This window comes from Prionailurus bengalensis, chromosome D4 (assembly GCF_016509475.1).
Source record: "Prionailurus bengalensis isolate Pbe53 chromosome D4, Fcat_Pben_1.1_paternal_pri, whole genome shotgun sequence".
Lineage (NCBI taxonomy): Eukaryota > Metazoa > Chordata > Mammalia > Carnivora > Felidae > Prionailurus > Prionailurus bengalensis.
This window is the reverse complement of record NC_057359.1, coordinates 72,932,764-72,958,524: the sequence shown is the minus strand read 5'-3', so window position 1 is coordinate 72,958,524 and position 25,761 is coordinate 72,932,764. Positions and strand designations below refer to the sequence as shown.

The following is a 25,761-nucleotide window of genomic DNA, read 5'->3' as shown; positions in this document are numbered from 1 at the left end:
CTCACAGCTCATGAGTTTGAGCCCCTCATTGGGCTCTGTGCTGACAGCTCGGAACCTGCAGCCTGCTTCAGATTCTGTGCCTCCCTCTCTCTCTGTCCCAACCCACTCGCATTCTGTGTCTCTCTCAAAAATAAATAATAGTAAAAAAAAAATTAAAAATTATATATACAATTTCTCTCTTGATAGACACTGACATTGTCATTTTTTTTAACTTGTTATCACAAAGTTGCAATGTACACTCCTGTACATCCATCCTTCCCTCTTTCTCTTTGTCTCTCTATCTATGGATATTTCTCTAGGGCAAATACCTAGATATTGAATTCCTAGGTTGGATGCTCTGCATATCTTTAATTTTATTAAATATTACAAACTGTTCTCCAAAATGGTTGTACTAATTTATATTCCCACAACCATGTTCCCATTTTTCCATACTTTCAACACCACTTCGGATAGTTAATAATTTTTGCCTTTCTGTACCTCGTTGTTGTCTTGTGTCCCTTTGATTACCAGTGAGGTTGAGCATTTTTCATGTTTACTAACTAAATGGGTTTCCTCTTATTAGAAGTGCTTCTTCAGTTCCTTTTTTCATTTCCCTACTGGATTATTTGACCTTTTTCCTACTGATTTGTGGCAGTTCTTTATATATATTATCTGTATGAATATTTTTGGTTATGCACATTAAACTCATCTCACAGATGGTTGCTTATCTTTTAACTTTGTTTATGATATCCCTTGTGTCAGCTAAGACTTTTACTTTAAGACTTTTACCTTAAGGCTGTTAGCATTTCCAATCTTTTCCTTTATGGTTTGTGTCTTTTTTGTGCCATGTTTTAAAAATTCTTCCTAACATCAAGGCTATTTTGCAGGATTTCCTTTAGATAGTTTTAAGTTTATAATTCCACATTTAGATCTTCAAATGAAATTTATTTTCATGTCTGATGTAAGGTGAGGACCCAATTTTATTTTGTTCCACATATGTGACCAAATGTCCAATACTATTCACTGACTGGTCCACCCTTTTCCCACTAATCTGAGATGCCATCTCTTTTACATACAGTTCCTATTTATGTGTAGGTGGGTTTCTAGGCTCTCTATCCTGTTCTGCTCTACTTGTCTATCTTTATGTCAGATCATTCCATTTTAATTATTATAGCTTTATAATAAGATGTATGTAAGTTTTATACTGTAAGTTATAATGAGTTTTCTGCCTTAGTAAAACTGTCTTTGTAAAAACCTAAATACTTTGAAAAGAGATGAAAATACTGTCATTTTTTTTAACAGAATGATCCCCACACACACCTCCCCTATTGCCAGTGTAGAAAATAAAACTAGAAATTACTAATTTAAAACCAAGTCTTTTCTTTTTTCAAAGAACTACACTGCAGGAAGGAAGGAGGGGAGTGCTTACCAGCCAGGAGCTAAAGACCACCAACCCCAGATCCTTAAAACTCATTATTATAAGCTTTCTGCTATGCGTGATAAAACCTAAGACAACCCCCACCACTCCACTCTGAGAACTGCCCTTTCATCATTTGGGGAGGAAGGGCTTTCCAGCACCTAGGTTGAGGAGAAGTGTTCCTATGACACTCAAGTAGGAAAATCAAGAGCTGGTGATCTTCAAATGGAGAAACAATCAGACTGTGATACTCAGGAGAGGGGTGGAAGGTGGCATCTAACAGGCTAAGGGAAGGGCGGCTGATGGTACAGATCTGAAAAGGTTCACAGTATTCAGTAACACATTAGAGGCCTATAATTTCATCAATGTTTTGACTTGCCCTCTCTTCCTGTGGACATGCAATCCACTGTCCAATTAGGTGAAGAGAGGAATGAAACAAGGCTCTTGCTTCTTAGATGATGTTGCTAGCATCAAGCAGTGAGCCCCAGAAACTCCTGTACCCAGGTACGTAATTTTTCCCTAAGTTATATACTTGAGGTCAAGAAATTACTAATATAATGACCACACTCATGCTACTTGCGAGGCACTAGGACTGGAGAGAAGGGTACTGTGTGGAGAACACAATAAATTAGATACGTATCTAGTTCATTAACTTTCTTCTCAAAGACCTAATGAAATAAAGCTTACTCCTCTTCACCAGATCTTACAAAACTTTTGACATTACCACTACTATCAATGGCAACTCAAGGGCAAAATTATACAAGGAGACAAAGAAATGGAAGAAGGAATAAATGAAATATATGAGGCAATTAAAAAAAAGTCAATGTCCAGATTTTCTTAATCCTCCTTATTTGGGCTACCTCCAGGTGATTTTGCTATTCAATCCCTTTGTCAAAGGTACCAACTTAAGAAATAAAATAGATCATTTCAGAAAATAGTATCATGTGAATTAGTGTGGAAAAAGGTACACCTAAGAAAAAACTAATAACTCAAAATTAACTTTCAACCAATATTTAACATAATGGTAAGAAGTTCCAACTGGGATTTCTCTCATTTCCCAGAACTGCCCTTTAAATAAAGTCCGTAGCTGAAAGCAAAAGTACTAAGTACCTCCTTCCCCCATTCTAGGTTCAGGGAATATGTTAACCTGTGCTTCCAACCACTTCCCAACAAGGGACACATTCCAGCAAAAACTCCCACTGGAAGGAAGGGAAGATTTAGTGTGAGGAGAAGCTATCTCTACCCTCACCATCTTATTGATTGTTTGTACAATTTGTACAGCAAGATATCATATGATACAGGCCATCCTGGTATCAGTGGTTACTTACCAAAGGGATGTCATTAATTTTAGCTGAAAATACAAACCTAGTGACAAAAAGAAAATTATTTTATTTTTCATGCAACATTTCCTAGGTTTAGAGGTTATATGCCTCCAGATTCTTTGTTTAGAACAATGAAAGCCCAATCTAGTGAGGTTCGGCATAAAAGAATTTAATAAGGGCCACAGGGTTTCCTAGAATACCAGTAAATCAGGTTTGCAGGAATCCACAAAAAACTCTCTGACCCAACACAGATTTGCTCTGGTAGATGTCATGAAGCCACCAAACTCCAACAACGAGCCTCTAAGGCTGAAACCACTGCAGGGATGCTGCTTCTGCTACCTCTAGAAATGGCAAGATTTGCATTTGCAAAATAGATTCTTCTAGGTACTTTTTTTTTCAATATATGAAGTTTATTGTCAAACTGGTTTCCATACAACACCCAGTGCTCGTCCCAAAAGGTGTCCTCCTCAATACCCCTCACCTACCCTCCCCTCCCTCCCACCCCCCATCAACCCTCAGTTCTCAGTTTTTAAGAGTCTCTTATGCTTTGGGTCTCTCCCACTCTAACCTCTTTTTTTTTTTTTTCCTTCCCCTCCCCCATGGGTTTCTGTTAAGTTTCTCAGGATCCACCTAAGAGTGAAAACATATGGTATCTGTCTAGGTACTTCTAATTGGAGTCTGGTGTCAGTGCATTTGACTGACAAAGCCTAAGGTCACAAGACTGTGCCCTCATTGAAATACAAACTTGGAACCAAGTTTTTGGCCTCTCCAATGGGGAAATGCAGGTGCACAGAGGGAATTCTCTCACACAGCAAGAGTGTTCAGTTACTGGGTGGCTGGATGGAATAACAATGTGCCCCATAATATGGGCCCTGCATTCCCTGTATCACTGCTTCTTAAGCTTCAATGTGCATACAGGTTATGTGGAGATCTTATTAAAATGCAAATTATGATTCTTTAGGTCTGGGGTAGGACCATAGATTCTGCACTTCTTCTAAGCTTCCAGCTGATGCTGGTAATACTGGTCCATGGAACATTTTTTAGAAGATGAATGGATGTAATTGCATAACATCGGAATCTACCTCATTACTTAAAGAGTATTGAGCACAGCCTAATAATGGCAACAATGGTGATGATAATGAAAATAAAAATATTAGTAATTGTAGAAACTTATTTGCTGAGTGTTTATTATATGTCAGGTATTCTCTTTAACCTATATTTTTGCATTTGGTCCTCAAACAATCCTATAAGACAGGCACTATTATTACTTTACAAATGAGAAAACAGTCTCAGGAAAATGAAATGACAGCTAATTTCACAAGGCCAGCAGGAGGTAGGGGTGAGAATCGAGCTAGGCATGTCTGATTCCAAACTCTGAATGGCCAGGCTCTACTATCTCAATGCCCAGCACTGCCTGACTTATCAATCCTCAGATAAGCACCCTGTGATAAGGAGGGAAATGATGGCATAAAACTGAGCCTGAATTTTTACTCTCCCTCCCTTATCTTTCAGAATTTATGTCTCAGGTTTTCCTGCAGGAAGGCACAGAAAAGGGTGTGGCTAAGAAAACATATTTAGTCTTGTCCTATCTTGCAAGAAGAGGCATATATTTCTTGTGGAATAAGAAAATATATATAATATCATGGATATGTATGTATACATATGCATATACAGACACACACAAGCATACATATTCATATATGTTTCTACCCCTTATGTTAGAACACTGTTCTAGTATATCCTGTCCTTGAATGACATATATAAACATCTCCTCCTATCTGACCACATTAAAAAAGACTTAAGTGCTCAAGGGCACCTGGGTGGCTCAGTCAGTTAAGCATCCTACTTTGGCTCAGGTCACAATCTTGCAGTTTGTGAGAGTTCAAGCCCCACATCGGGCTCCGTGCTGACAGCTCAGCTCTCTCTCAAAAATAAACATTAAAAAAAAATAAATAAACAAACAAAAAACTTTAAGTGCTCAAAACAAAAACAAAAATACACACAAATAGTAGTAAGTACCTACTTACTTACCTACTGGTTTGCTGCCCCTTTCAAGATTAGTACCTAGAATGAATGTCCTTGGAAGAATACCCCCATCCAACCTCTACACCTAGCTATGTGGTTTGTGTAGAACTGGCCTCAATACCATTTCCTGTTGGGGGCGTGATGCTCCAAAGACTGATTCAGGGGTTAAGGGGAATGCTGTGACAAAGGCACAGTCTACTGCAAGACAACAATCTTAGCAGCACTTGGCAATCACCTTAGGGACAATGCAGGAATCAAATATCTACAGATAGAGGGGCGCCTGGGTGGCGCAGTCGGTTAAGCGTCCGACTTCAGCCAGGTCACGATCTCGCGGTCTGTGAGTTCGAGCCCCGCATCGGGCTCTGGGCTGATGGCTCGGAGCCTGGAGCCTGTTTCCGATTCTGTGTCTCCCTCTCTCTCTGCCCCTCCCCTGTTCATGCTCTGTCTCTCTCTGTCCCAAAAATAAACGTTGGAAAAAAAAAACAAAACAAAACAAAAAAAAAAACCAAATATCTACAGATAGAGCTAATACCAAGGAGGCTAAGGGTGAGAAATAGCAAGAAAGAAACTAGACATCATTTGACCATTGCATAAAAGCTTGTTTCAAGATATGTCCTTGGACTATAAAGCAATTTATTCTCTTTTAACTTATTTTAACTCAGGTTTTTTGTTTTTGACAAGAAAAATCACTGTTTATGCATGTAAACACAGACCAAATAACTAGAATATATGACTTAATCATTTTAAAAGCTTATTAAACTTGGGGCACTAGGTGGCTCACTCAGTTAAGCGTTGGACTCTTGATTTTGGCTCAGGTCATGATCCCAGGGTCATGGGATCAGGGCCCGAGCTGGGTTCCACGCTGAGCGTGGAGTCTGCTTGGGGTTCTCTTTCTCCCTCTGTCCCTCTCCCCCACTCATGATCTCTCTCCCCACCCAAAAAAAAAAAAAATCTAAGAAACAAAAAACTTACTAAATTCTATTAAATACTTTAAATTATGCTATTCTATTCTATTCAATACTTTAAATTATACTCTTCTTTTTCTATGAATGCATTTTGTTTTGTATAAGATATAATCAAATAGTGGAGAACCTAGCTAGTTCAGTTGGTGGAGTGAGTGACTACTGATCTCAGGGTTTTAAGTCCAAGCCCTGTGTTGGGTGCAGAGATTACTTTAAAAAAAAAAATCTTAAAAAAAAAAATACTCAAATAATAAAAAATTAGAAGAAAAAGAGATCAACAACAGAATTGAAAATCTACAAACAGACCCAATTATAAACAAAAATGTGATATATAAACAGGAATTATTTAATGAATGATGCTGAAACATCTAACTGCAAAAATAATGAAGTGAGGTTCCAATCCAAAATATATTCTAACTGCAGAGTTAAAGGTAAAAAAAACAAAGGAGACAGGATGGGGTTGTGGGGGATCAGAAAAGAACCAGAGTAAAATACAGGTAGTTATCTGACTCAAGGGAGGGAAAGGACATCCTTAGCAAAATAACCAAAGGCAGAAAAGATGATAGCTAAATAAAGGCTAAAAAGATTAACCTTCATAAAAATTAAGAAAATCCATCTTAAAAAATGCCATCAACAAACTTACTTTAATTATACCAAAATTACTTTAACAGTAAAGACAGAAATGTATTTCCAATGTACAAAATAGACTATGAGAGAGGTGCCTAGGTGACTCAGTCAGTTAAGCCTCCAACTCTTAGTTCTGGCTCAGGTCACGATCTCGCAGTTCGTGAGTTCAAGCCCCACATCAGGCTCTATGCTAATAGTGTGGAGCCTGCTTGGGATTCTCTTTCTCTTTCTCTTTCTCTGCGCCCACCCCCCACTTGTGTGCTCTCTCTCAAAATAAATAAATAAAAAACTTAAAAAAAAATAGACTGAGTTAATATTTCCGATATATATATAGAACATACAATTTATTAGAAAAAACTAAAGATGTGTATTTTCTTTCTTTTAATGTTTATTTCTTTATTTTTGAGAGAAGGAGTGAGCAGGGGAGGAGCAGAGAGGCAGAGAGAGAGAGAGAGACAGAGACAGAGACAGAGACAGAGAGAGGGACAGAGAGAGGGACAGAGAATCCCAAGCAGGCTCCAAACTGTCAGCACAGAGCCCAACGCAGGGCCCAAACTCAGGAAATGTGATATCATGACCTGAGCTGAAATCAAGAGCCAGAAGCCTAACCAACTGAGCCACCATGTGCTCCAAGATGTGTATTTTCAAGAGAAAAACACACATATATTATAAATCCGATAAGAAAAAGTTGATTGCTTGCTACTATAAAACTTCTGGGGAAAAAGCTGATTAATAAAAGGGGTCCTTGTACAAAATCATAAAGTAAGTCGTGTGTATGTGTGTGTATTTGAGAAATATGCACATAAAAACCCAACTCACAATGCAATAGAGATTTAAATTTATAACAAATGCCCCAAATTTACATTTAAAAACCTCAAAATGTAATGGAATCTAAGCCACTGGGAGATAGTTAATAATTCTTTTAATAATATATGTCCTCTCTCCTCATTACTGTTTGCTAAGATTTGGGTTGAACAGTATAACAGGGTTGGTATGAAAATAATTTTATCCATACCTTGATTAACATTTTATCACTTTGGTTGTTTAATTTTGAACATAAATAAGGATGACTTTACACTAGGAGAATACAATTTAAATAGCATCAGTAAAACTAAGTAAAATGAGACAATTTCTCTTTGTTTTTGGTTGACTCAATAGTCATTTGTCAGATTATTTTAAAAATATTATTCAAAGATATGCAGTATTTCTACAATGATCTGATAAGAACTCCAGCTTATACAACATCTGTTTTCTTAAGAAGAGTACCTGATTTTGCTTACAGCAAGTTCTTTTCAAAAGCTTTCTTCTTTGCTTAGTCCCAAGTACACTTTATATATTAACTGAGTAAGGTCCATCTGTACATAATCATTCGCATACATTTGGATGTGCTGAATTCTAAATTTAAAAAAAATCTATGTTTAGAATAAAGACTACCCACTGCAATAAATATGCAAAACAAGTAAATAAAAGCGTTAGAGCACAGAGCCTAATTGGGCTCTATAGAACAATGGTAAATTTAAGTCTACGTAACGTTCACAAAAGAAAAATGTCAATCAGATTATTTGTTCCATGATGTTTCCAGTACAAATAGTGTTTCTTTAGCTAATGATATCTTAGCAATATAATATCCTTCCAAAGAACAACGGATCAAAAAAACATCAAAATGATTCCTTAGGAAATTCCCATTACCAGTTCTTTATACTGTTTTTCTTAAAGGTTCAATTCCAAGCCAAACCAATTCTCCTTGCTAGAGTAAAGCTAAATCACAGTTTACAATTGTATTCATTATATGCTGTACTTGGCCATACCTGCTTTTATAGCTATTATAAAAAAATACAATTTCATTAAGAAAAGAAAAAAGCCTAAGAGAATGTAATCTATATAAAAATAAATAGATTAAAATATTTTTTTCAAATAGGCTGAATTTCTTTTCAAAAACAATTATATAATAAGATATTCATATTTTATTTAGTAAAGAGCCTTGATGTTTCATTCCTTATCCACTAGGCAGATACAAGAAAATCTGGGGTAAGTTAGTGGAGGGGATAATACAATTACTAAGCTGTGGTACATTAGCGGAAGGATGCTGGGTAAGTTCATGGAAGGATATGTAATACAACAGTCTTACTAAGCTGTTTTGGTATACTGGACCACCGTGCAAAATACATTTCTGAATTCTACCCTCAAATATAAATTAAGTGGGAATGCAGAAAACTCTGTCAGGCCAAGTCTCCTAATTTATATTTAAAAAGGGGGGGAGGGGACACAAATAAACTAGATACAACTATTTATTTAAGTGAAAAAGTATTACTACTTATATCCTATATGTATCAAGAGTCAGATTTCCTACCTAGTACAAATACTTCACCAGCCTAATAAAAATAACGTGTCTAAATTATGCCAGGATTAGCCAAAGACTATATTGTTATTAAATGATTGAAGTAAAACTTTTAAAAGTTCAATTAACACCATTAGTCATTAGGATAATGGAAATCAAAACCATAATGAGATACTATTTCATGCATCTAATAGGATGAATTTTTTTTAATGGAAAATAACAAGTACTGGTGAGCACATTAAGGAACAGGAACCTTTTAACATTGTTGGTGATTGTAAAATGGCGGAGGTACTTTGGAAAACAGTTTGGCAGTTCCTCAAAAAATTAAGCATAGAGTTATCATACACCCAGCAATTACACTTCTAGGTAGTTGCCCAAGTGAAATGAAATTATATGTCCACACAAAAACTTGTATATGAATGTTATTAACAGTATTACTCATGACAGCCCCAAAATAAAAACAACCTAAATGCCCACCAGCTGATGACTAGGAAAACAAAATAAGGTATATCCATATAATGAAGTACTATTTGGTAATAAAAAGAAATCCTGATACATGCTACAACATAAATTAACATTTAAAAAAGTAGCTAATTGCAAGAAGGTAGTCACAAAAGGCCACACGATATGATTCCATTTACATGAAATGAGCACAAAAGACAAATCCATAGAGACATAAAGTAGATTAGTGGTTGATGGGTTGGGAGGAGGGAAAGAGAGACTGCTGATAAGTATGGGCTCCTTTCTGGGGTGATGACAGGGTTTTGAATTATATAGTGGTAATGGCTGCACAACTCTGTAAATATACCTGAAGCCACTGGACTGTATACTTTAAAAGAGTATATTTTATGGTATGTGAATTATATCTTGATAAAGCTGTTACTTTAAAAAGAAGGAAAAATGAATAAACTGAAAAGCCTAATTCTTAGTCAGGATATGAATATTTTCATTGTGTATTTTATTAATAACACCAGGGCTATCGCAGGAAAATCATAAATTGGGTAAAGGCACAGGTACCACAGGATTCTAGGAGACTTTTCCCAAAATACAGGACTTCCTTGAGAGGAATTAAAATGAAACCAAAATGTGCCACAAATTTCTGCTTTCTCTACTCTCTGTTCTACCTATCTGTCATCCTTATCCATGTTTCTACTTCTGGCCTATTAGATTTGAATAATGGATCCAAACACGCGACACTCAAGCCCCCTTTATATAATAATATCCCAGATTAAATAAGAACTGAACATGAGAATTACAGAATATCAGAATATCAGAATAACAGATAGAGACCTCATATGATTATATCCCTCCCCTCTCATCCGCTGAGTTAGGCCCATGTATTCCCGGAATGCAAGTTATTTTAAATTATGAGATAAAAGATAAAATATTTCTTCTAGAATTATTTATTGCTTTTTAAAAACCTTGTTCTAAACTGCCACACCAACTAAAATGAATAGAAATGCCAAGATGGTTCAGACAAATAATAAAGGAAAAGCGCCAGTTCTATTGTCATTATTTGTCTAACCCAACATCATTTTTGGCTTCAAACAGCAATCAAATACTTTGATACTGATAGGAGACAAATTTTTTTCAAAGATAACTCTGCTATATAAAGTTCAGCTTAAGATCAGATACAAACCTTAAATCTAGCCATGCAATAGCAACAGCACAATCCTACAGCTGTCCTCTCAGCCCTGAGGTACACTGACTGGATGGATGGCCTTAATTCAGATGAATTTCCTTTAGAGTAACACCTGGATGTCATATATTTCATTATTTCTATCTTTCTGAGAATAATAAAGGCCTGAATTCTAGCAAACTGAGCCAATGGTTTCATAAGTGTTGACGGCGCAGAATTCTCTGACGTACATGGATGAGGGACTCTCTGTCACCTCATGTGCCATACCTGGTATGCACTGTGCTGTGGCCTCAGTGGTTATGGTTGGAGCAACTGGGGGCTGCTGCTGACTGGAGCTCACTTCTGGCTCTGTGTTAACTGAGGGAGAAAGAGCTACCTCACAAGAGGAGACCTGGCTGGGCAGATGGGGCAGGAACTCTTCAGAAGCAATTTGGTCATCTTGTCCAGGCAGTTGCAGGGCAGACAAAGGGATGCTGATCTGTTTATTAGGATGGGAAGTGCTCACAGGCATCTGCATGGCCACCTGCTGGTTTGTGCCATGGGTACTGGGAGGTCCTCTGTTTGGTGAAGCCAGAGATACCCTGGCAGTCTTCTGGACGATCGGTCTGGACATCACAGAGGGGGATGCAGACACACCATGTGGGTCCAGCTCTGTGCTGATGGCAGATGTTACATGGGGAATCAGCTTAGCAGACCCTATACAAGAGGGACCAGCATGACTCTGAGGCTTGGGTTTTGCCATCTGTGTCAATGACAGGGCTGGTCCGTCTACCCCTCCAGTCAGCTCTGCATTCGCCACAATGTAATAATCCTCAGGAATCTCTTGTTTGATTTTCTTAATGATGACATCATTGCTGCATTCATCAACCATTTGAGCTTGGGAGCTGGAATGGAGAGAAGATGGAACTATTCCAGGCCTTTTTCGAGCAATGGTTTGAGGCCTTTGGGTTTGGGGTTCAAAGTCACTATCCTCATCTGTAACAGAAGACTCACAAACCATGTCAAACAGGGTGTTTTCATCTTCATATTCTTCAACAGCTTCATCCAGTTCAGAGGGCTCACTGCAATAAGAGAAGTCACAAGAGTCTCTGGTCCGATTACAGTCTAGCTTCGCTTTCACTGGTCTCCCAGGGTACCTTTCAACAGGGCTAGTTTGTGTCTCGGAGGGCACTCCGATTATACTGGGACTATCAGAGTTAAAACTTCTGTTATCCTGGAAACAGACCCTTTCTTGGGACCCAGCTCTGCAAGTAGCTGTCAATGGCCAGTGATAAGCATGGCCAGCACTACAGCCCCACATTGCTGTGAGGTTCCCATGGGAACCTTCTGAAAGCAAGTGTTTCAGGTTTGGAATGAGGCTGCAAATGGTCCCATGGCTGTGGGCCCAGCTGACCAATTTGGACAGATTCTCAGATGAGGTATGAAGGCAATCCTCCATGTTACAGGATCAGCAGTGTCTTTCCTAAAGGGAAATAATCAAAATAAGAAGCCATTATTACCCAAGATATTCCCGTATCTCCATCATTTCAATATCCTTGAACTATGATCATGTGGCATAAAAAAGAAATGCACTTCAAAACTTTATCTAGTTAATATTGCTGCACATGGGCAGGGACTGGAAGAGAATACAGGGAAAAGTAAAAAACAGTTGATGCCTTATGGCTGTGAAACAAGATTTTTGTCCGTTTCCTTCAATGTTATAATATCTACATAAAAAGTAATATCTGCATAAAAAAAAATGTGGGAAAGAAAAAAAAACAAGCAATAAAAAAGAGGTGAGGTCTGTCATGGTACATTTTACTTCCAAAGTCACAAAAAGAGGCTTAGTCAGCCCCTTAAGAGTAAAATGTATGCATTATTTGTATTAACCAAGAAAATGCACTTCCAACTTTACACTCTGCCATCAGAAACTTCATTACTGAAGGCAGAACCAACAAAGGCTGAGATCCATTCTAGGATGAGTTACAGAAGGGAAGTCAATCCTCTGCTGGGCACCAGAAAGCAATGATGCAACTAAGAGTCCAAGGAAAGAATCAAGTGCTGAAGTGCAGAAGAAAAGTCTAATAGAGAAAGGAGAATGGACTGGGAGGAGAGCCACTAGAGTGCACCTGCTGGGATCTGGGTTGCAGGCAGTCTGTAGATCAGAAGCAAGGATGGGTGGGCCAGGTGCCGGGACTCTAACCAAATCTTAGGAACAGGCTTTCTGCCTCCTTGCTGTCTGAAATTCCTGAAATACTGCCTTTCATGTCACAATTTAGAGGTAAAAGATGGGTCTGGTGTGTTCCACCATCTGAGCCTCCTGGGCACCCTAGGATAACCAACTACCAAATAGGAATAAACTATTCTTTATTGGACAGACTTCAGAAAGAATCACTTGTTATGAGTCCTTGGCTGGGTAAGAGTGAGGACAAGATGATGGGCAAGAAAAGTAAAATGGGGCACGTGGAGTCTGCATGTGATTAGAAAGGTCAAGTAAAAGGGAGATCCTGGGGAGAACTGGGATGAGGGGCGTGGAGAAGGAGGAACAAGGATCCTGATGTGTGGTTAGTTGGTCCTGTTCATCTGTAGCTGTGAGTTAACAAGTGGTGCCTCAGTGTAGGTGGGCTCTGCACTGAGGTACCAAGGTCTAACTATAATGTCAGGTGGTCATACAAAAAAGCACATTTGAATCTCTATGGCACCTCATCAGTAGAGTTAGGTAAAGTGAAACCTTTCACATGTTATGAGGCCTCTGTGATGTGGTCAGGACCACAGCCAACCTCTCAAACCTCATTTCCTACTACTATGGGATTTCCCCACATTTTTTATGGTCTCCTCTTTGCTAAAGTTTCTCACCCTCCACTAGGCCTCTAAAAATTTGTTCTTTGTCTTGATATGCAGCCCTCTTCTTTATTCATCTGGAAAATACTTTCAAAACTGAACTTGAGACCACCTCCTGTTGAAGTCTTTCCAGAACTTCTTTCAGCCTCAAAAATGTATTCAAATTCTTTTCACTTGTGCATCTATCATCTCCTGAGTTATCTCTGTACTGTTATCATTGACATTCTTGTCTGTTTCCCAAACATGACTGAGAATTACTTGACGACAGGAACTATAATTTTGCATTCATCAATGAGGGCCTACTTGGGGATTAATACGATATGGTCCTGCTCTTTGAGAATTTATAATCTACTGTTAATGATGAGTGAATGAATGAAGAATGAATGAATAAATATATAAATGCTGGCAGTGCCATCAACACTAACAAAGTGAACACATAAGACCCTCAAATAAAGGGGTGCCTGGGTGGCTCAGTCAGTTAAGCATATGACTCTTGATTTTGGCTCAGGTCATGATCTCACAGTTTGTGAGTTCAAGTCCTGTACCAGGCTTCTCACTACCTCCTTCTCTGCCCCTCCCTTCCTCAAGCTCTTTCTCTCTCTAAATAAACATTTTAAAAAATCTTTTTTCAAAGACCCTCAAATAAGAAACAAGAAATCTCCTCCTATCACTTTATTGTAATCACTGAAGGAACAGAGGATTTTCTTGCCAGTGGTATAACCAAACCACAGCTGTCTTGTGTACAGAAGACTAATACATGAGCAACCAGATTTTAAGAAGCAGCACAGTAAATGGAAAGAACAGTTATTGGCATAGGAGTTGGGAACTTCAATTCTAGTCCTGGAACCTGAGTCTGTGGCCTCAAACAAATCATAGATTACCTCTAAGCTAAAATGTCAGGACTGTATGATCTTTATGTTCCCTTCATACTTTAGGAATTTAGGGACTTATTTTTATTTGTTTCATATAACTTTAAACTAAAAATGCAGAGAAAAGAGAAAGACTGCTACAATTAACACAATGAGCACTGAGTAATGTACAAAATTGCTGAATCACTATATTATACACCTAACACTAATATAAAACTGCATTAACTATATTGAACTTAAAATTACAAAATTAAAAAAAAAGAAAGGGGCGCCTGGGTGGCTCAGTTGGCTGAGCATCTGATTTTGGCTCAGGTCATGATCTCACGGTTCTTGAGTTCAAGTCCCGCACTGGGCTTGCTGCTATCAGCATGGAGCCTACTTTGGATCCTCTGTCCCCCTCTGTCTCTGCCCCTCCCCTGCTCACGCGCTCTCTCTCTCAAAAATAAACACACACACACAAACACACACACACACACACACACATACACATATAAAGCAAGAAGGCCTGACGTTTTTTATTTTTGTTTTTTAAGTTTCTTAATGTCTATATTTAATAGGAATAGGAATTGAAATAGGAATTGTCCCTTGAAATAGGAATTGTCATATAACACATTTCTGGGCAATAATGTGTTAAAAAAAAAAAAAGCCACTGAGTGGGGTTTGGGAAAGCCTTCTGAAAAACAGACTTGTCCAGTTTTTGCCTTTTTTTCTTTTGCCCTTTGTCCTTCTCTTTCTTCCCGACTAGAACAAGGACATGATGGTTGGAGCTCCATATGGCAATAGAGGCCATAATGGGAGCATGAAATAAGAACTTAAAGATGGGAGAGAATAGCCAGAAGGAGGTTGGGTCCCTGTTGACATCATAAAGCCATGACATCAACTCTGGACTATCTAGGACTCTTTATTACATAAGGAAAGATGAGCCCCTTACCTTGCTTAAGCCACTGTTGTTGGAGTATTTAATTACATACAGCTGAACTCAACTACTACCTGACACACAAAAAATAACATTCATCTCTGGTTTTTGGAACCTCAGAGCAGAATCCTTCAATTTCTCTGCACCATGCCCCAGTACAATTGTTTCTCAGACTGGACTCCACAAATAAATTCTTGGGAAGTCTATAATTCTATTCCAAAATGTTTTATTTTGATTCTACAAAAATATGATTATTTTAAGCATATCATGAGTCATCTAATCACATTACATCCAAGTATTGCCTTTGCATCTATACTCACATTATTGTCCATAATCACCTAAAGTGACATGACTCAACTTCCAATTTGTTGGGAAACCCATTCATGCTGTTTCCTTTTTAGCAGATATAAATACAAAACTTCTCTTTTGCATTAATTTTCAGATGAAAGGCAATCATGATTTGACGTCATGAAAATGGCATATGTGATGGTGAAGCAATATACCACTTTAAGTGTCACAGGGTAATGAGAAAATAAAAAGGAGTTGAAATAAATATATATGTTCATAGAAAGAAAATAACATACATTAGGCACAATATTTGACTAAGGACGTTGTAACAGTTCAAACAGATAAAAATGTGACAGAATCCAAACATAAAATTGTATAAGCATGTAGAACTCCAAAGAACTTACTGTATAAGTAAAAGCTACAGTAGTAAAATAAGTACCTTTACTGAAGGTCCCACAAGCCGGAAAAAAAATTATAATAAAAGACAAAGTAGATAAAATTTCAAATTTTGTTAAAAGCTTATCCACTTAATTCTATAATAATAACCAACCTTTAAGAATCAATAGACAGTAATCAGAAGTCACTTTTATTACATTCTGAAATTCACTAGCAATCTTATGAAGAGGCTCTTAAACTTTTCTTGAGTATGATAAAGTGAAAATATTTTTCCAGTATCACTATTAATATATTTCAGCCAGGCAACCAATGTTAACCAATACAGTTATAAGAGAGCATAATTAGCTGATATTTAGGGTAATTAAATGGATTGAGTCCAAGCTGCCAAGGAATAACTATCAATATGCTGCAATATATTCTAAATTTAATAAAAATAGAATCAATAAGACAATTAGGGTATTTCCAAGGTGCTAAAAATAAATCCTTTCAAGAACCTACTGGTTTCCTTCAACAGTCTGATGATAAGCTCTATGCTGAAAAACAATGCTTTTTCTACATTTTCAAGAATTAAAAATAACTTCAGACAGTATTTTCCCATATTCATATGGGCTATGATTGGATTAGGCACACGGATTAGGAGTTATCACGTGACACTTGATTAAAAACAAACTCAAAGAGCCCTGACTAGCAGAGTTTAGGTTAAGTATGAGATCTAGTTACCCTAAATTTGCAAACAAAGCTATAAAGTTATTATCAACACTTTATATGTTAACTTAGGGAAGCAAACATTCTATGTATTAGGATTCATACTATTAAAGCCAAATCAGAAACCCATTAAATATAGAGTCAGACATTCTACTATTAAATCCAACACCAATCATTAAGGTTTCAGTAATATGAAACTAATTATTATTACAGCTAATACTTATTGGACATTATTAATTTCCAGGCACTATTCTAAGACTTGACATACCAATATCCTAACTATAGTAATACTCCTAATAAATTAACTAAATTATTACCCTCACTTTATGAATAAGTAAACTAAGTCACTTGAACAAAGTGGTGGTAGAGCCAAAGTTTGAACCTTAGTCTTTATCCAGAGCCTATGCTCTTAAAATTAACATACTACACTGCTTCTGATATAAAAGTAGAAAGATATTGTCTCCAATCTGGTTTCCTATCACATTAATGTTAATTTGAGTTTATGTTGGTTTTATAGTTTAACTTTGGTTGAATTTGTGTGATTATTTTGGTTTACAGCTGTCTCAGAAGTATAAGCATAAATTTTATGTTTATACATATTTAAATAACATTATGACAAAAATGACTTAAGGCAGCACTGGGCTAAGGACAGTCCATGAAAATGTTTTTCTTTCACAAGTTTGAGAAAAACTTCTTACAGGAAAAAAAAAGGGGGGGTATGAAAAGATTATGTCATTCTTAGAAAACCTGACAAAGTACCAATGAATACCAGCCAAATACCAGTGAATGTCTAGTTGGCTTTCACCTCACTTCAGTTCCAACAATCTGCCCACAGCCATTATAGTCTCTCTCTTTATAAGATTCTGAACCTGGGGCGCCTGGGTGGCTCAGTCAGTTAAGCGTCCGACTTCGGCTCAAGTCATGATCTCACCATCCGTGAGTTCAAGCCCCGCATCAGGCTCTGTGGTGACAGCTCAGAGCCTGGAGCCTGCCTTGGATTCTGTGTCTCCCTCTCTCTCTGACTCTCCCCTGTTCATGCTCCATCTCTCTCTGTCTCAAAAATAAACATTAAAAAAAATTTTTTTTATAAGATTCTGAACCTTTCAAAGGATTTAGTGTGGTGTTGTTGGAATGCCACTAAATGTCAATTGCTGATAGATGATAAAATTGACACAAGAAAAAACAGAAAATCTTGGTAGCCATATATCTATAAAAGAAGTTGAATGCTAAAAAAAAAATCCTCTCCAAAAAAAATATTTCACTGATAAATTCTATCACACATTCAAGGAAGAAATAATACCAAAATGATGCAAATATTTTCAAAAAATAGGAGAAGGGAGCACTACCCAACTTGTCTGAGGAAAACAACATAACCCTAATAACAAAAACCTGAGAAAGGTACTACAATAAAGAAAATTACAGACAAACATCCTTATTTTATACAAAAAAAAAAGCTTACAAAACATTACCGAAATGAATCTAACAACATATAAAATGGGTAATAATACATCATGACCAAGTAAGACTTATCCTAGGAATGCAAGGTTGGCTGAACATTCAAAACTCCACCAATATAATTCAACATATTAACAGTCCACAGAAGAAAAAAATCCACATGATCATCTCAAAAGATGCAAAGCACATGACAAAATTAAATATTCATTTACAATTAAAAATGCTTAGGGACACCTGGGTGGCTCAGCCAGTTGAGTGTCTTGATTTCAGCTCAGGTCATGATCCCAGGGTTCTGGATTCAAGCCCCATGTTAAGCTCTGCGCTGAGCATAGAGCCTGCTTAAGATTCTCTCTCTCTTCCTCTGCCCCTCTCCCCCACTCACACTCTCTCTCTCCCAAAAAAAACAAAAAAACAAAAAAAAAAACCCCACCAAAAACAAAACAAAAAAACCCTGAAACATCTCTTAGTAAGCTAATATTAGTAGGAATTTCCTCAAACTCATAAAGGATAGCTGTAAAAAATCTACAGCTAATATTAAACTTAACATAAAAGGCTGAATCATCTTCTCCCAAGATCAGTATTCTGAATGCTCACTTTCATCACTTATTCAATATCATACTAGAGGTCAGTGCCACTGAAATAATGCAATAAAAAGAAATAAAAGGTAGAAAAATTAGAACAGAAATAAAACTGTTTTACATGTAGATGATACTGTTTACGTAGAAAATTCCAGAGAATTCATGAAACTGCTAGAACTCATAAATGAATTTATTAGCAAAGTAGTAAGATAGAAGATTAATAGTTTTAAAAATCAATTATTTTCTACATACTAACAACAAAATATTAGAAAATTAAATTTTTAAAAATTCTATTTATGGTAGTGCCAAAAGTATTAAATACCTAGGAATAAATCTAACAAAAGATGTCCAAGACTTCTATAACTAAAAACAACAAAACACTGATTAGAGAAATTAAATGTGACATAAATACAGATAAATACTATATTTGTGGATTGAAAGATTCAATATTGTTAGGTTGGTATTATTATCAACTGATATATCTATTCAATGCAATTCCAATCAACATTCCAGTTGGCTTTTTTAGAAGAAACAGACAAGGTGATTCTAAAATTTATATAAAAATGCAAAAGATCTCGAATAACCAAAGCAAAATCTTTAAATAAGAATAAAGTTGGAGGACTCACTATACCTGGTTTTGAGGCTTAGGATAATTTCAAGGTATAGTAATCAAGATCATGGGATCCTGACAAAAGAATAGACACATACATCAATGGAACAGAATGGGTGCTCAGAAACAGACCCACACATATTTGGTTAATTGATTTTCAACAAAGGCAAAGGCAATTCAACAGGAGAGGAAAAAATTTTCAAAATACAATGCTAAATCAATTAGACAGCCATTAAAAACAAAAACAAAACAAAACCTTCAGTTAAATCACACATAAAATTAACTCAAAATGGGAGCCCCCACGTGGCTAAGTTGATTAAGCATCAGACTTCAGCTCAGATCATGATCTTGCGGTTTGTGGGTTCATGCCCCAACGTCTGGCTCTGTGCTGACGGCTCAGAGCCTGAAGCCTGCTTCAGATTCTGTGTCTCCCTCTCTCTCTGCCCCTCCCCCATTCACACTCTGGCTCTCTCTCTCTCAAAAATAAATCTAAAAAGTTAACTCAAAATGGACCTTAAACCCAATCTGAAACCTACAACTAAAAAAATTCCAGAATTTTTTTAGTATCTGTGACCTTGGGGTAGGCACAGGTTTGTTAGGTTGCAAAAAGCAAGAGCCATAAAAAATTTGATAAACTGGACTCCATCAATTGCTAATGGAATATAAATAATCCAGGGATGAAGAAGGTATCCATCAAAATTAAACACACTCAACATTGCTACCTTCTTTCAGGAGATCCCCTATGTAATTTTCATTGCTATCTAAGGAAATGTGGGTATGGTCTAAAAAGCACTGATGATGTCTCAACTAACAGACCAGTGATGAACAAAGCTAGAAACAAAAGAAAAAACAAAACATGGGAAGTATAGTTCCTTTAAAAAGCCAGAGACAAGGTTTCTATGTTTTTCTTACTTACTGAGAATGACATATACTTCCTATTTTATTATTCCATTAACTACAACTCTTAGAATCTAAAGAGTAGATCATACAATCCTAATTTCCCCATATTTTTTTTTTAATTTTTTTTTTCAACGTTTATTTACTTTTGGGACAGAGAGAGACAGAGCATGAACGGGGGAGGGGCAGAGAGAGAGGGAGACACAGAATCGGAAACAGGCTCCAGGCTCTGAGCCATCAGCCCAGAGCCTGACGCAGGGCTCGAACTCATGGACCGCGAGATCGTGACCTGGATGAAGTCGGACACTTAACCGACTGCGCCACCCAGGCGCCCCTAATTTCCCCATATTTTCATTAAAGGATGCAATTTATTACATATGCTACATATAGAAAATATTCGAACAACTGGAATTTTACCAAAAAAAGTCTGAAGAAAAAAGTTTCAACATTAATGCATAATAATGTACAGAAAGAAGATACTACTTTAAAAAAAAATGTTTTTAACGTTTATTTATTTTTGAGACAGAGAGAGGCACAGCATGAACGGGGGAGGGGCAGAGAGAGAGGGAGACACAGAATCGGAAGCAGACTCCAGGCTCTGAGCCATCAGCCCAGAGCCCGACGCGGGGCTCGAACTCGTGGACCACAAGATCGTGACCTGAGCTGAAGTCGGACGCTTAACCGACTGAGCCACCCACGCGCCCCAGAAGATACTACTTTTAAAACCACAGTGAAAGGACAGGGAAAGGATATTTATTCCTACTGAGGCCTGAAATGTGCTTTCCAAAATGTAAGACCCATCTATTATTTTTAAAAATGTATACGTAAGTTACATAAATTAGCACAAACATTAAAAGTGAGCTTACAAGGGCAACTGGGTGGCTCAGTGCGTTGGGCATCCAACTTTGGCTCTGGTCATGATCTCACAGTTTGTGGGTTCGAGCCCCACGTCAGGCTTTTCACTGACAGCCGCAAAGCATGCTTCAGATTCTCTGTCTTTCTCTCTCTCTCTGCCCCTCCCCTGCTTATGCTCTCTCTCTCAAAAATAAAGAAGCATTTTTTAAAAAGTGAGCTTACAAATAAAGATTTCAGGGGCGCCTGGGTGGCTCAGTGGGCTAAGTGTCCGACTTCGGCTCAGGTCATGATCTTGTGGTTTGTGGGTTCGAGCCCTGCGTCGAGCTCCGTGCTGACGGCTCAGAGCCTGGAGCCTGCTTTGGATTCTGTGTCTCCCTCTCTCTCTACCCCTGCTCCAATCGCATTGTCTGTCCCTATCTCAAAAATAAACATTAAAAAATAAAAATAAAAATAAACAAGAAACCAAATAAATAATTCAGATTATATGATATTTGCTTTTACTTTAATACAGTTATTAATTTTCAAATGTTATAAGTACCATGCAATCTATGATGTAATTTTTGGGAACAGACAAATCTAAAAGATACTTCGCACCTAGTAAATTAAAAAATCATAATATAAAAAAGTTTTAATTCTATACCATGAATATATAACATGTATTTCATTTATATTTCAATTCAGTAAACATCTATTAAGTACATATTACATGCTAAATACTGTGTTATAGACTGATTTGTGCCACCCCACCCGCCGTAAAGATATGTTTTAGTCCTAAATCCCAGTACCTCAGAATGTGACCATAAGATAACTTATAGGGGCGCCTAGGTTGCCCAGTTGGTTAAGTATATGACTCTTGATTTTGGTTCAAGTCATAATTTCACTGTTCATGAGTTCAAGCCCCACATCGTGCTCTGCACTGACAGCATGGAGCCTGCTTGGGATTCTCTCTCCCTCTCTCTGTGCCCCTCCTCATCTCTCTCTCTCTCCCAAAATAAAATATTAAAAAAAAATAACCTATAATTGCAGATGTAATTGGTTAAGTTTTCATGAAGTCATACAGATGTAAACGGGGTCCCTAATCCATTATGACTGGTGTCCTTATAAGGAGACAGCCACATGAAGACAGGCACAGGGAGAAAGCCTTGTGACAGCACAGATTAGAGTTATGCAGCTGCAAGCCAAGGAACACCAAAGGTTGACAGCAAACTACTAGAAGCTAGGAAGAGGAAGGAAAGATTACCCTATAGGTTTCAAAAGGAACATGATTTTGCCAACACCTTGATTTAGGACTTCTAGACTGAACTATGAAACAATACATTTTTGTTGTTGTTGTTGTTTTAAAGTGTATTTATTTTGAGAAAGTGAGAGAGTGCAAGCTCAGCCTGACATGGGCTCGATCTCACCATGAAAAGATCACGACCTGAGCCAATATTGAGTCAGATGCTTAACCGAATGAGTCACCCAGACACCCCTCATTTTTGTTGTTTTAAGCCATTCACTTGTGGTACTTGTTGGGCAGTCCTAGGAAACCTAATACACACTGTGTAAGACATTCCAAAAATAAAGAGAAATAAGACCAGAGTTCTTGACTCCAAGAAACTGAGAGTTGACTAGTACGTAAGTCAAGTAATTGAATGTGGTACAACAGAAGTTCCATATATGGGGATAATGGCTAATTCTACTCTGGGGTGGGGAGTATGTCTGAAAAAGTAGGGAAGGGCTAGATCATGATGGTCTTCTAGATCATGTACAAGACTTGACTTTATTATAGAGATAATTTAAAAAGTATTACATGGTTGTAAGTAATGAAGTGACTTTAGAATCATAATTCTGATTATAGTTGAAGAGATCAAGACTGCAAGGCAGGAATCCCGTCAGGAAAGATAATGCAGCAATTCAGGTAAGATATAGTGGTAACCTGCCTTGGATAGTAGCAGAAGGATGGAAAGAAGGGGACATACTTGAAAATCGAGTAAGAGGTAGAAGATGAAAGATTGGATAAGGGTAGTGAGAGGAAGAAAGAAGTTATAGATTCTGACTTGGCCACTGAGAAAAGGTTTGATTTTTGTTATGTTACTTTGAGGTGCTTTTAAAACACCCAAAAGGAGGTATCAAATAGTTGGAAATATAGATGAGCATAAAGAGACTGATAAAAGAAATGATTTAAGGAAACAATCAGCAAAACTAAAGGCAGCCAATGGAATGGGAGAAGATATTTGCAAATGACATGTCAGATAAAGGGCTAGTATCCAAAAACTATAAAGAACTTCTCAAACTCAACACCTTTAAAACAGATAATCCAGTGAAGAAATGGGCAAAAGACATGAATAGACACTTTTCCAAAGAAGACATCCAGATGGCTAACAGGCACATGAAAAAATGCTCAACATCACTCATCATCAGAGAAATACAAATCAAAACCACAATGAGATACAACCTCAAACCAGTCAGAATGGCGAAAATTAACAACTCAGGCAATGACAGATGCTAGCGAGGATGTGGAAAAAGAGGAACCCTTCTGCACTGGTGGTGGGAATGCAAACTGGTGCAGCCACTCTGGAAAACAGTACTGAGGTTCCTCAAAAAATAGAGTCACCCTAAAATCCAACAATTGCGCTGCTAGGTTATTTATCCAAAGGATGCAGATGTGCTGTTTCAAAGGGGCACATGCACTCCAATGGTTATAGCAGTGCTATCGACAATAGTCAAAGTATGGAAAGAGCCCAAATGTCCATGAACAGATGAATGGATAAAGAAGATGTGATATATATATATATATATATATATATATATATATATATATATGATAGAGTATCACCAAGCAATCAAAAAGAATGAAATCTTGCCATCTGCAACAACGTGGATGGAACTAGAGTGTATTACACTAAGCAAAATTAGTCAGAGGAAGAGAAATATCATATGATTTCATTCATATGTGGAATTTAAGATACAGAACAAGTGAACAGAAGGGAAGGGAAGCAAAAATAATATAAAAAAAGGGAGGAGGACAAAACATAAGAGACTCTGAAATACAGAGAACAAACTGAGGGTTGCTGGAGGGGTTGTGGGTGGAGGGATGAGCTAAATGGGCAAAGGGCATTAAGGAGGACACTTGTTGGGATAAGCATTGGGTTTTATATGTAGGGGATGAATCACTGGATTCTATTCCTGAAATCATTATTGCACTATATGCTAACTAACTTGGATATAAATTTTAAAAATTGAAAGAAAGAAAGAAAGAAAGAAAGAAAGAAAGAAAGAAAGAAAGAAAGAAAGAAAGAAAGAAAACTGCAAATACAAAACAGCTATGAACATTTCTGCACAATCATAGAAAATAAAAACTGAATATACAAAATAACACTAACAATAGCTCCATGAACTCTGAGCTCAAAGAGTTTGAGATTATTTAGGGATTTACTCAAAGCTGGATGGGGGTTACTGGGGGGAAGAAAGAGGCATATTACCTAGCCAATTCATGGCTAACCTTCCTGCATCTCAGCAGTGACAATTTTCTCCCTATGTTTTTATTTCTTTGAACATTTATATAAGAAATTAAGATGAAAGGGAATGAAAGGTTATGAACTTAAACTGTGATTGCACAGACACCATTTGGCAAGTGTCAATGTTCAGGTTATCTGAAAGATGAGACTTGGTAAATCAAAACAAGATTTATAGGAGGATGGCTACAGAAGGAAATCAGGTCAATCAGGCAGAAAACAGAGTATCAGCAACATTCTCCACGACTGATAGAGTTAAAAGCTTTTGAGTCTCCCAAAAGGGCCTCACTGGTAGAGTTACAGATAAGTCTGATAAGATGAGGGTCACATGAAACTTTCTACAAACTCAACTGCTTTCCCCCAAGCCCTATCTTAATATGCGTAAAACTGAAGAAGTTCTGTATACAGACTATCCTGGATGTGTATGAGGGACCACTTCCATGTAAGATGGGACAGTACATGGGACTCTGCTGCCAGACAGACAAAACTTAAATCCTAACTCTGCCGTTTGCTGTGACCTTGGGCAAGTTACTTTACCTCTCTGTACCTTAGTTTGCTAATCTGTAAAATTATGCTAAGAATAATCCCAACATCATAGTGTTACTGTAAGGATTAAATTAATTCATACCGTAAAATGCCTAGAATAATCACCTGATAATTGTTCACCTAAAAGCAGACTCTTTTCCCCATTTCGATGGTCTACAATATAACACACAATTTGGCATGGTACCCTTGTGAAGGCATGAGACCCAGAGAGCACACAGTGGTATACTCAGTCAAGAATAAGGTCTTCATTTAACTTTCTCAGACACCTTAGAATAACAAAGATTCATCAAAGTACCCACTAAATTTAGAGCAGCATAACAGAACAAGGCTTAGCTACCCAGACATCCCTAGGAATCATGCAAATAGGCCTTAGAGCAGCCATAGGACCTATTGTGCAGCCACCTTAAAACTTTGGTCCCAGAATTTCTTTTAAGAGAAATCATAGGTATTTTCAGTGGCATCCTTTCTTTCAACAAATACTGAATGACATTAAGGCCACTAAGCACTAGAATACTGTCATGAACAAGATAGCCATGATCTGTGCCTATGTGGAACTGAAGGAGGCAGGTGGGATGGGAGAAACAGCTAATTACACAAGAAATCATTCTGTTGAAATTTTGACAAAAATTCTGCAAAAAACAATCCACTGAATGCTAAGAGAGCATAAAACTAGAGAGACTTGTTCTATTCTGGGGGATCAGAGAAAGCCTCTGAGAAAGTAGTATTTAAGCTAAGAGCTGAAGTGCTCTCTTCGGCAGCACATATACTAAGCTAAGAGCTGAAAAATTAGTAAGAATTCACAGATGGAAGGAGGAAAGGGCAGAAGGAGAGAAGAAACTTCCAAGTAGAAGAAAAAGTACAAGCAAAGGGCCTCAGAAAGGTTCTGAAATTCCATTATATACTCACCCTGAGCAACTATTATGAAACATTCTAGCACTCCACACAGAGGTCAGGATAAAAGATGAAACTTTCCAAAGTACTACTTGCCTTATCCATCCCACCATAGTTCACCTACGCTCT

At 37.4% G+C, this 25,761-nt stretch overlaps 1 protein-coding gene across 2 annotated transcripts in view; it reads right to left on the bottom strand.

Annotated features, from left to right (window-relative positions):
* The window catches only part of KIAA1958 (KIAA1958 ortholog), a 161,694-nt gene that overhangs the window by 77,998 nt on the left and 57,935 nt on the right, over positions 1–25,761 (bottom strand). For both annotated transcript variants that reach the window (XM_043565535.1, XM_043565534.1), the window contains exon 2: positions 10,577–11,771. In XM_043565535.1, the coding sequence (XP_043421470.1) occupies positions 10,577–11,747 (1,171 nt within the window). In that variant the 5' untranslated portion in view covers positions 11,748–11,771. The remainder of the gene's footprint in view (positions 1–10,576; positions 11,772–25,761) is intronic.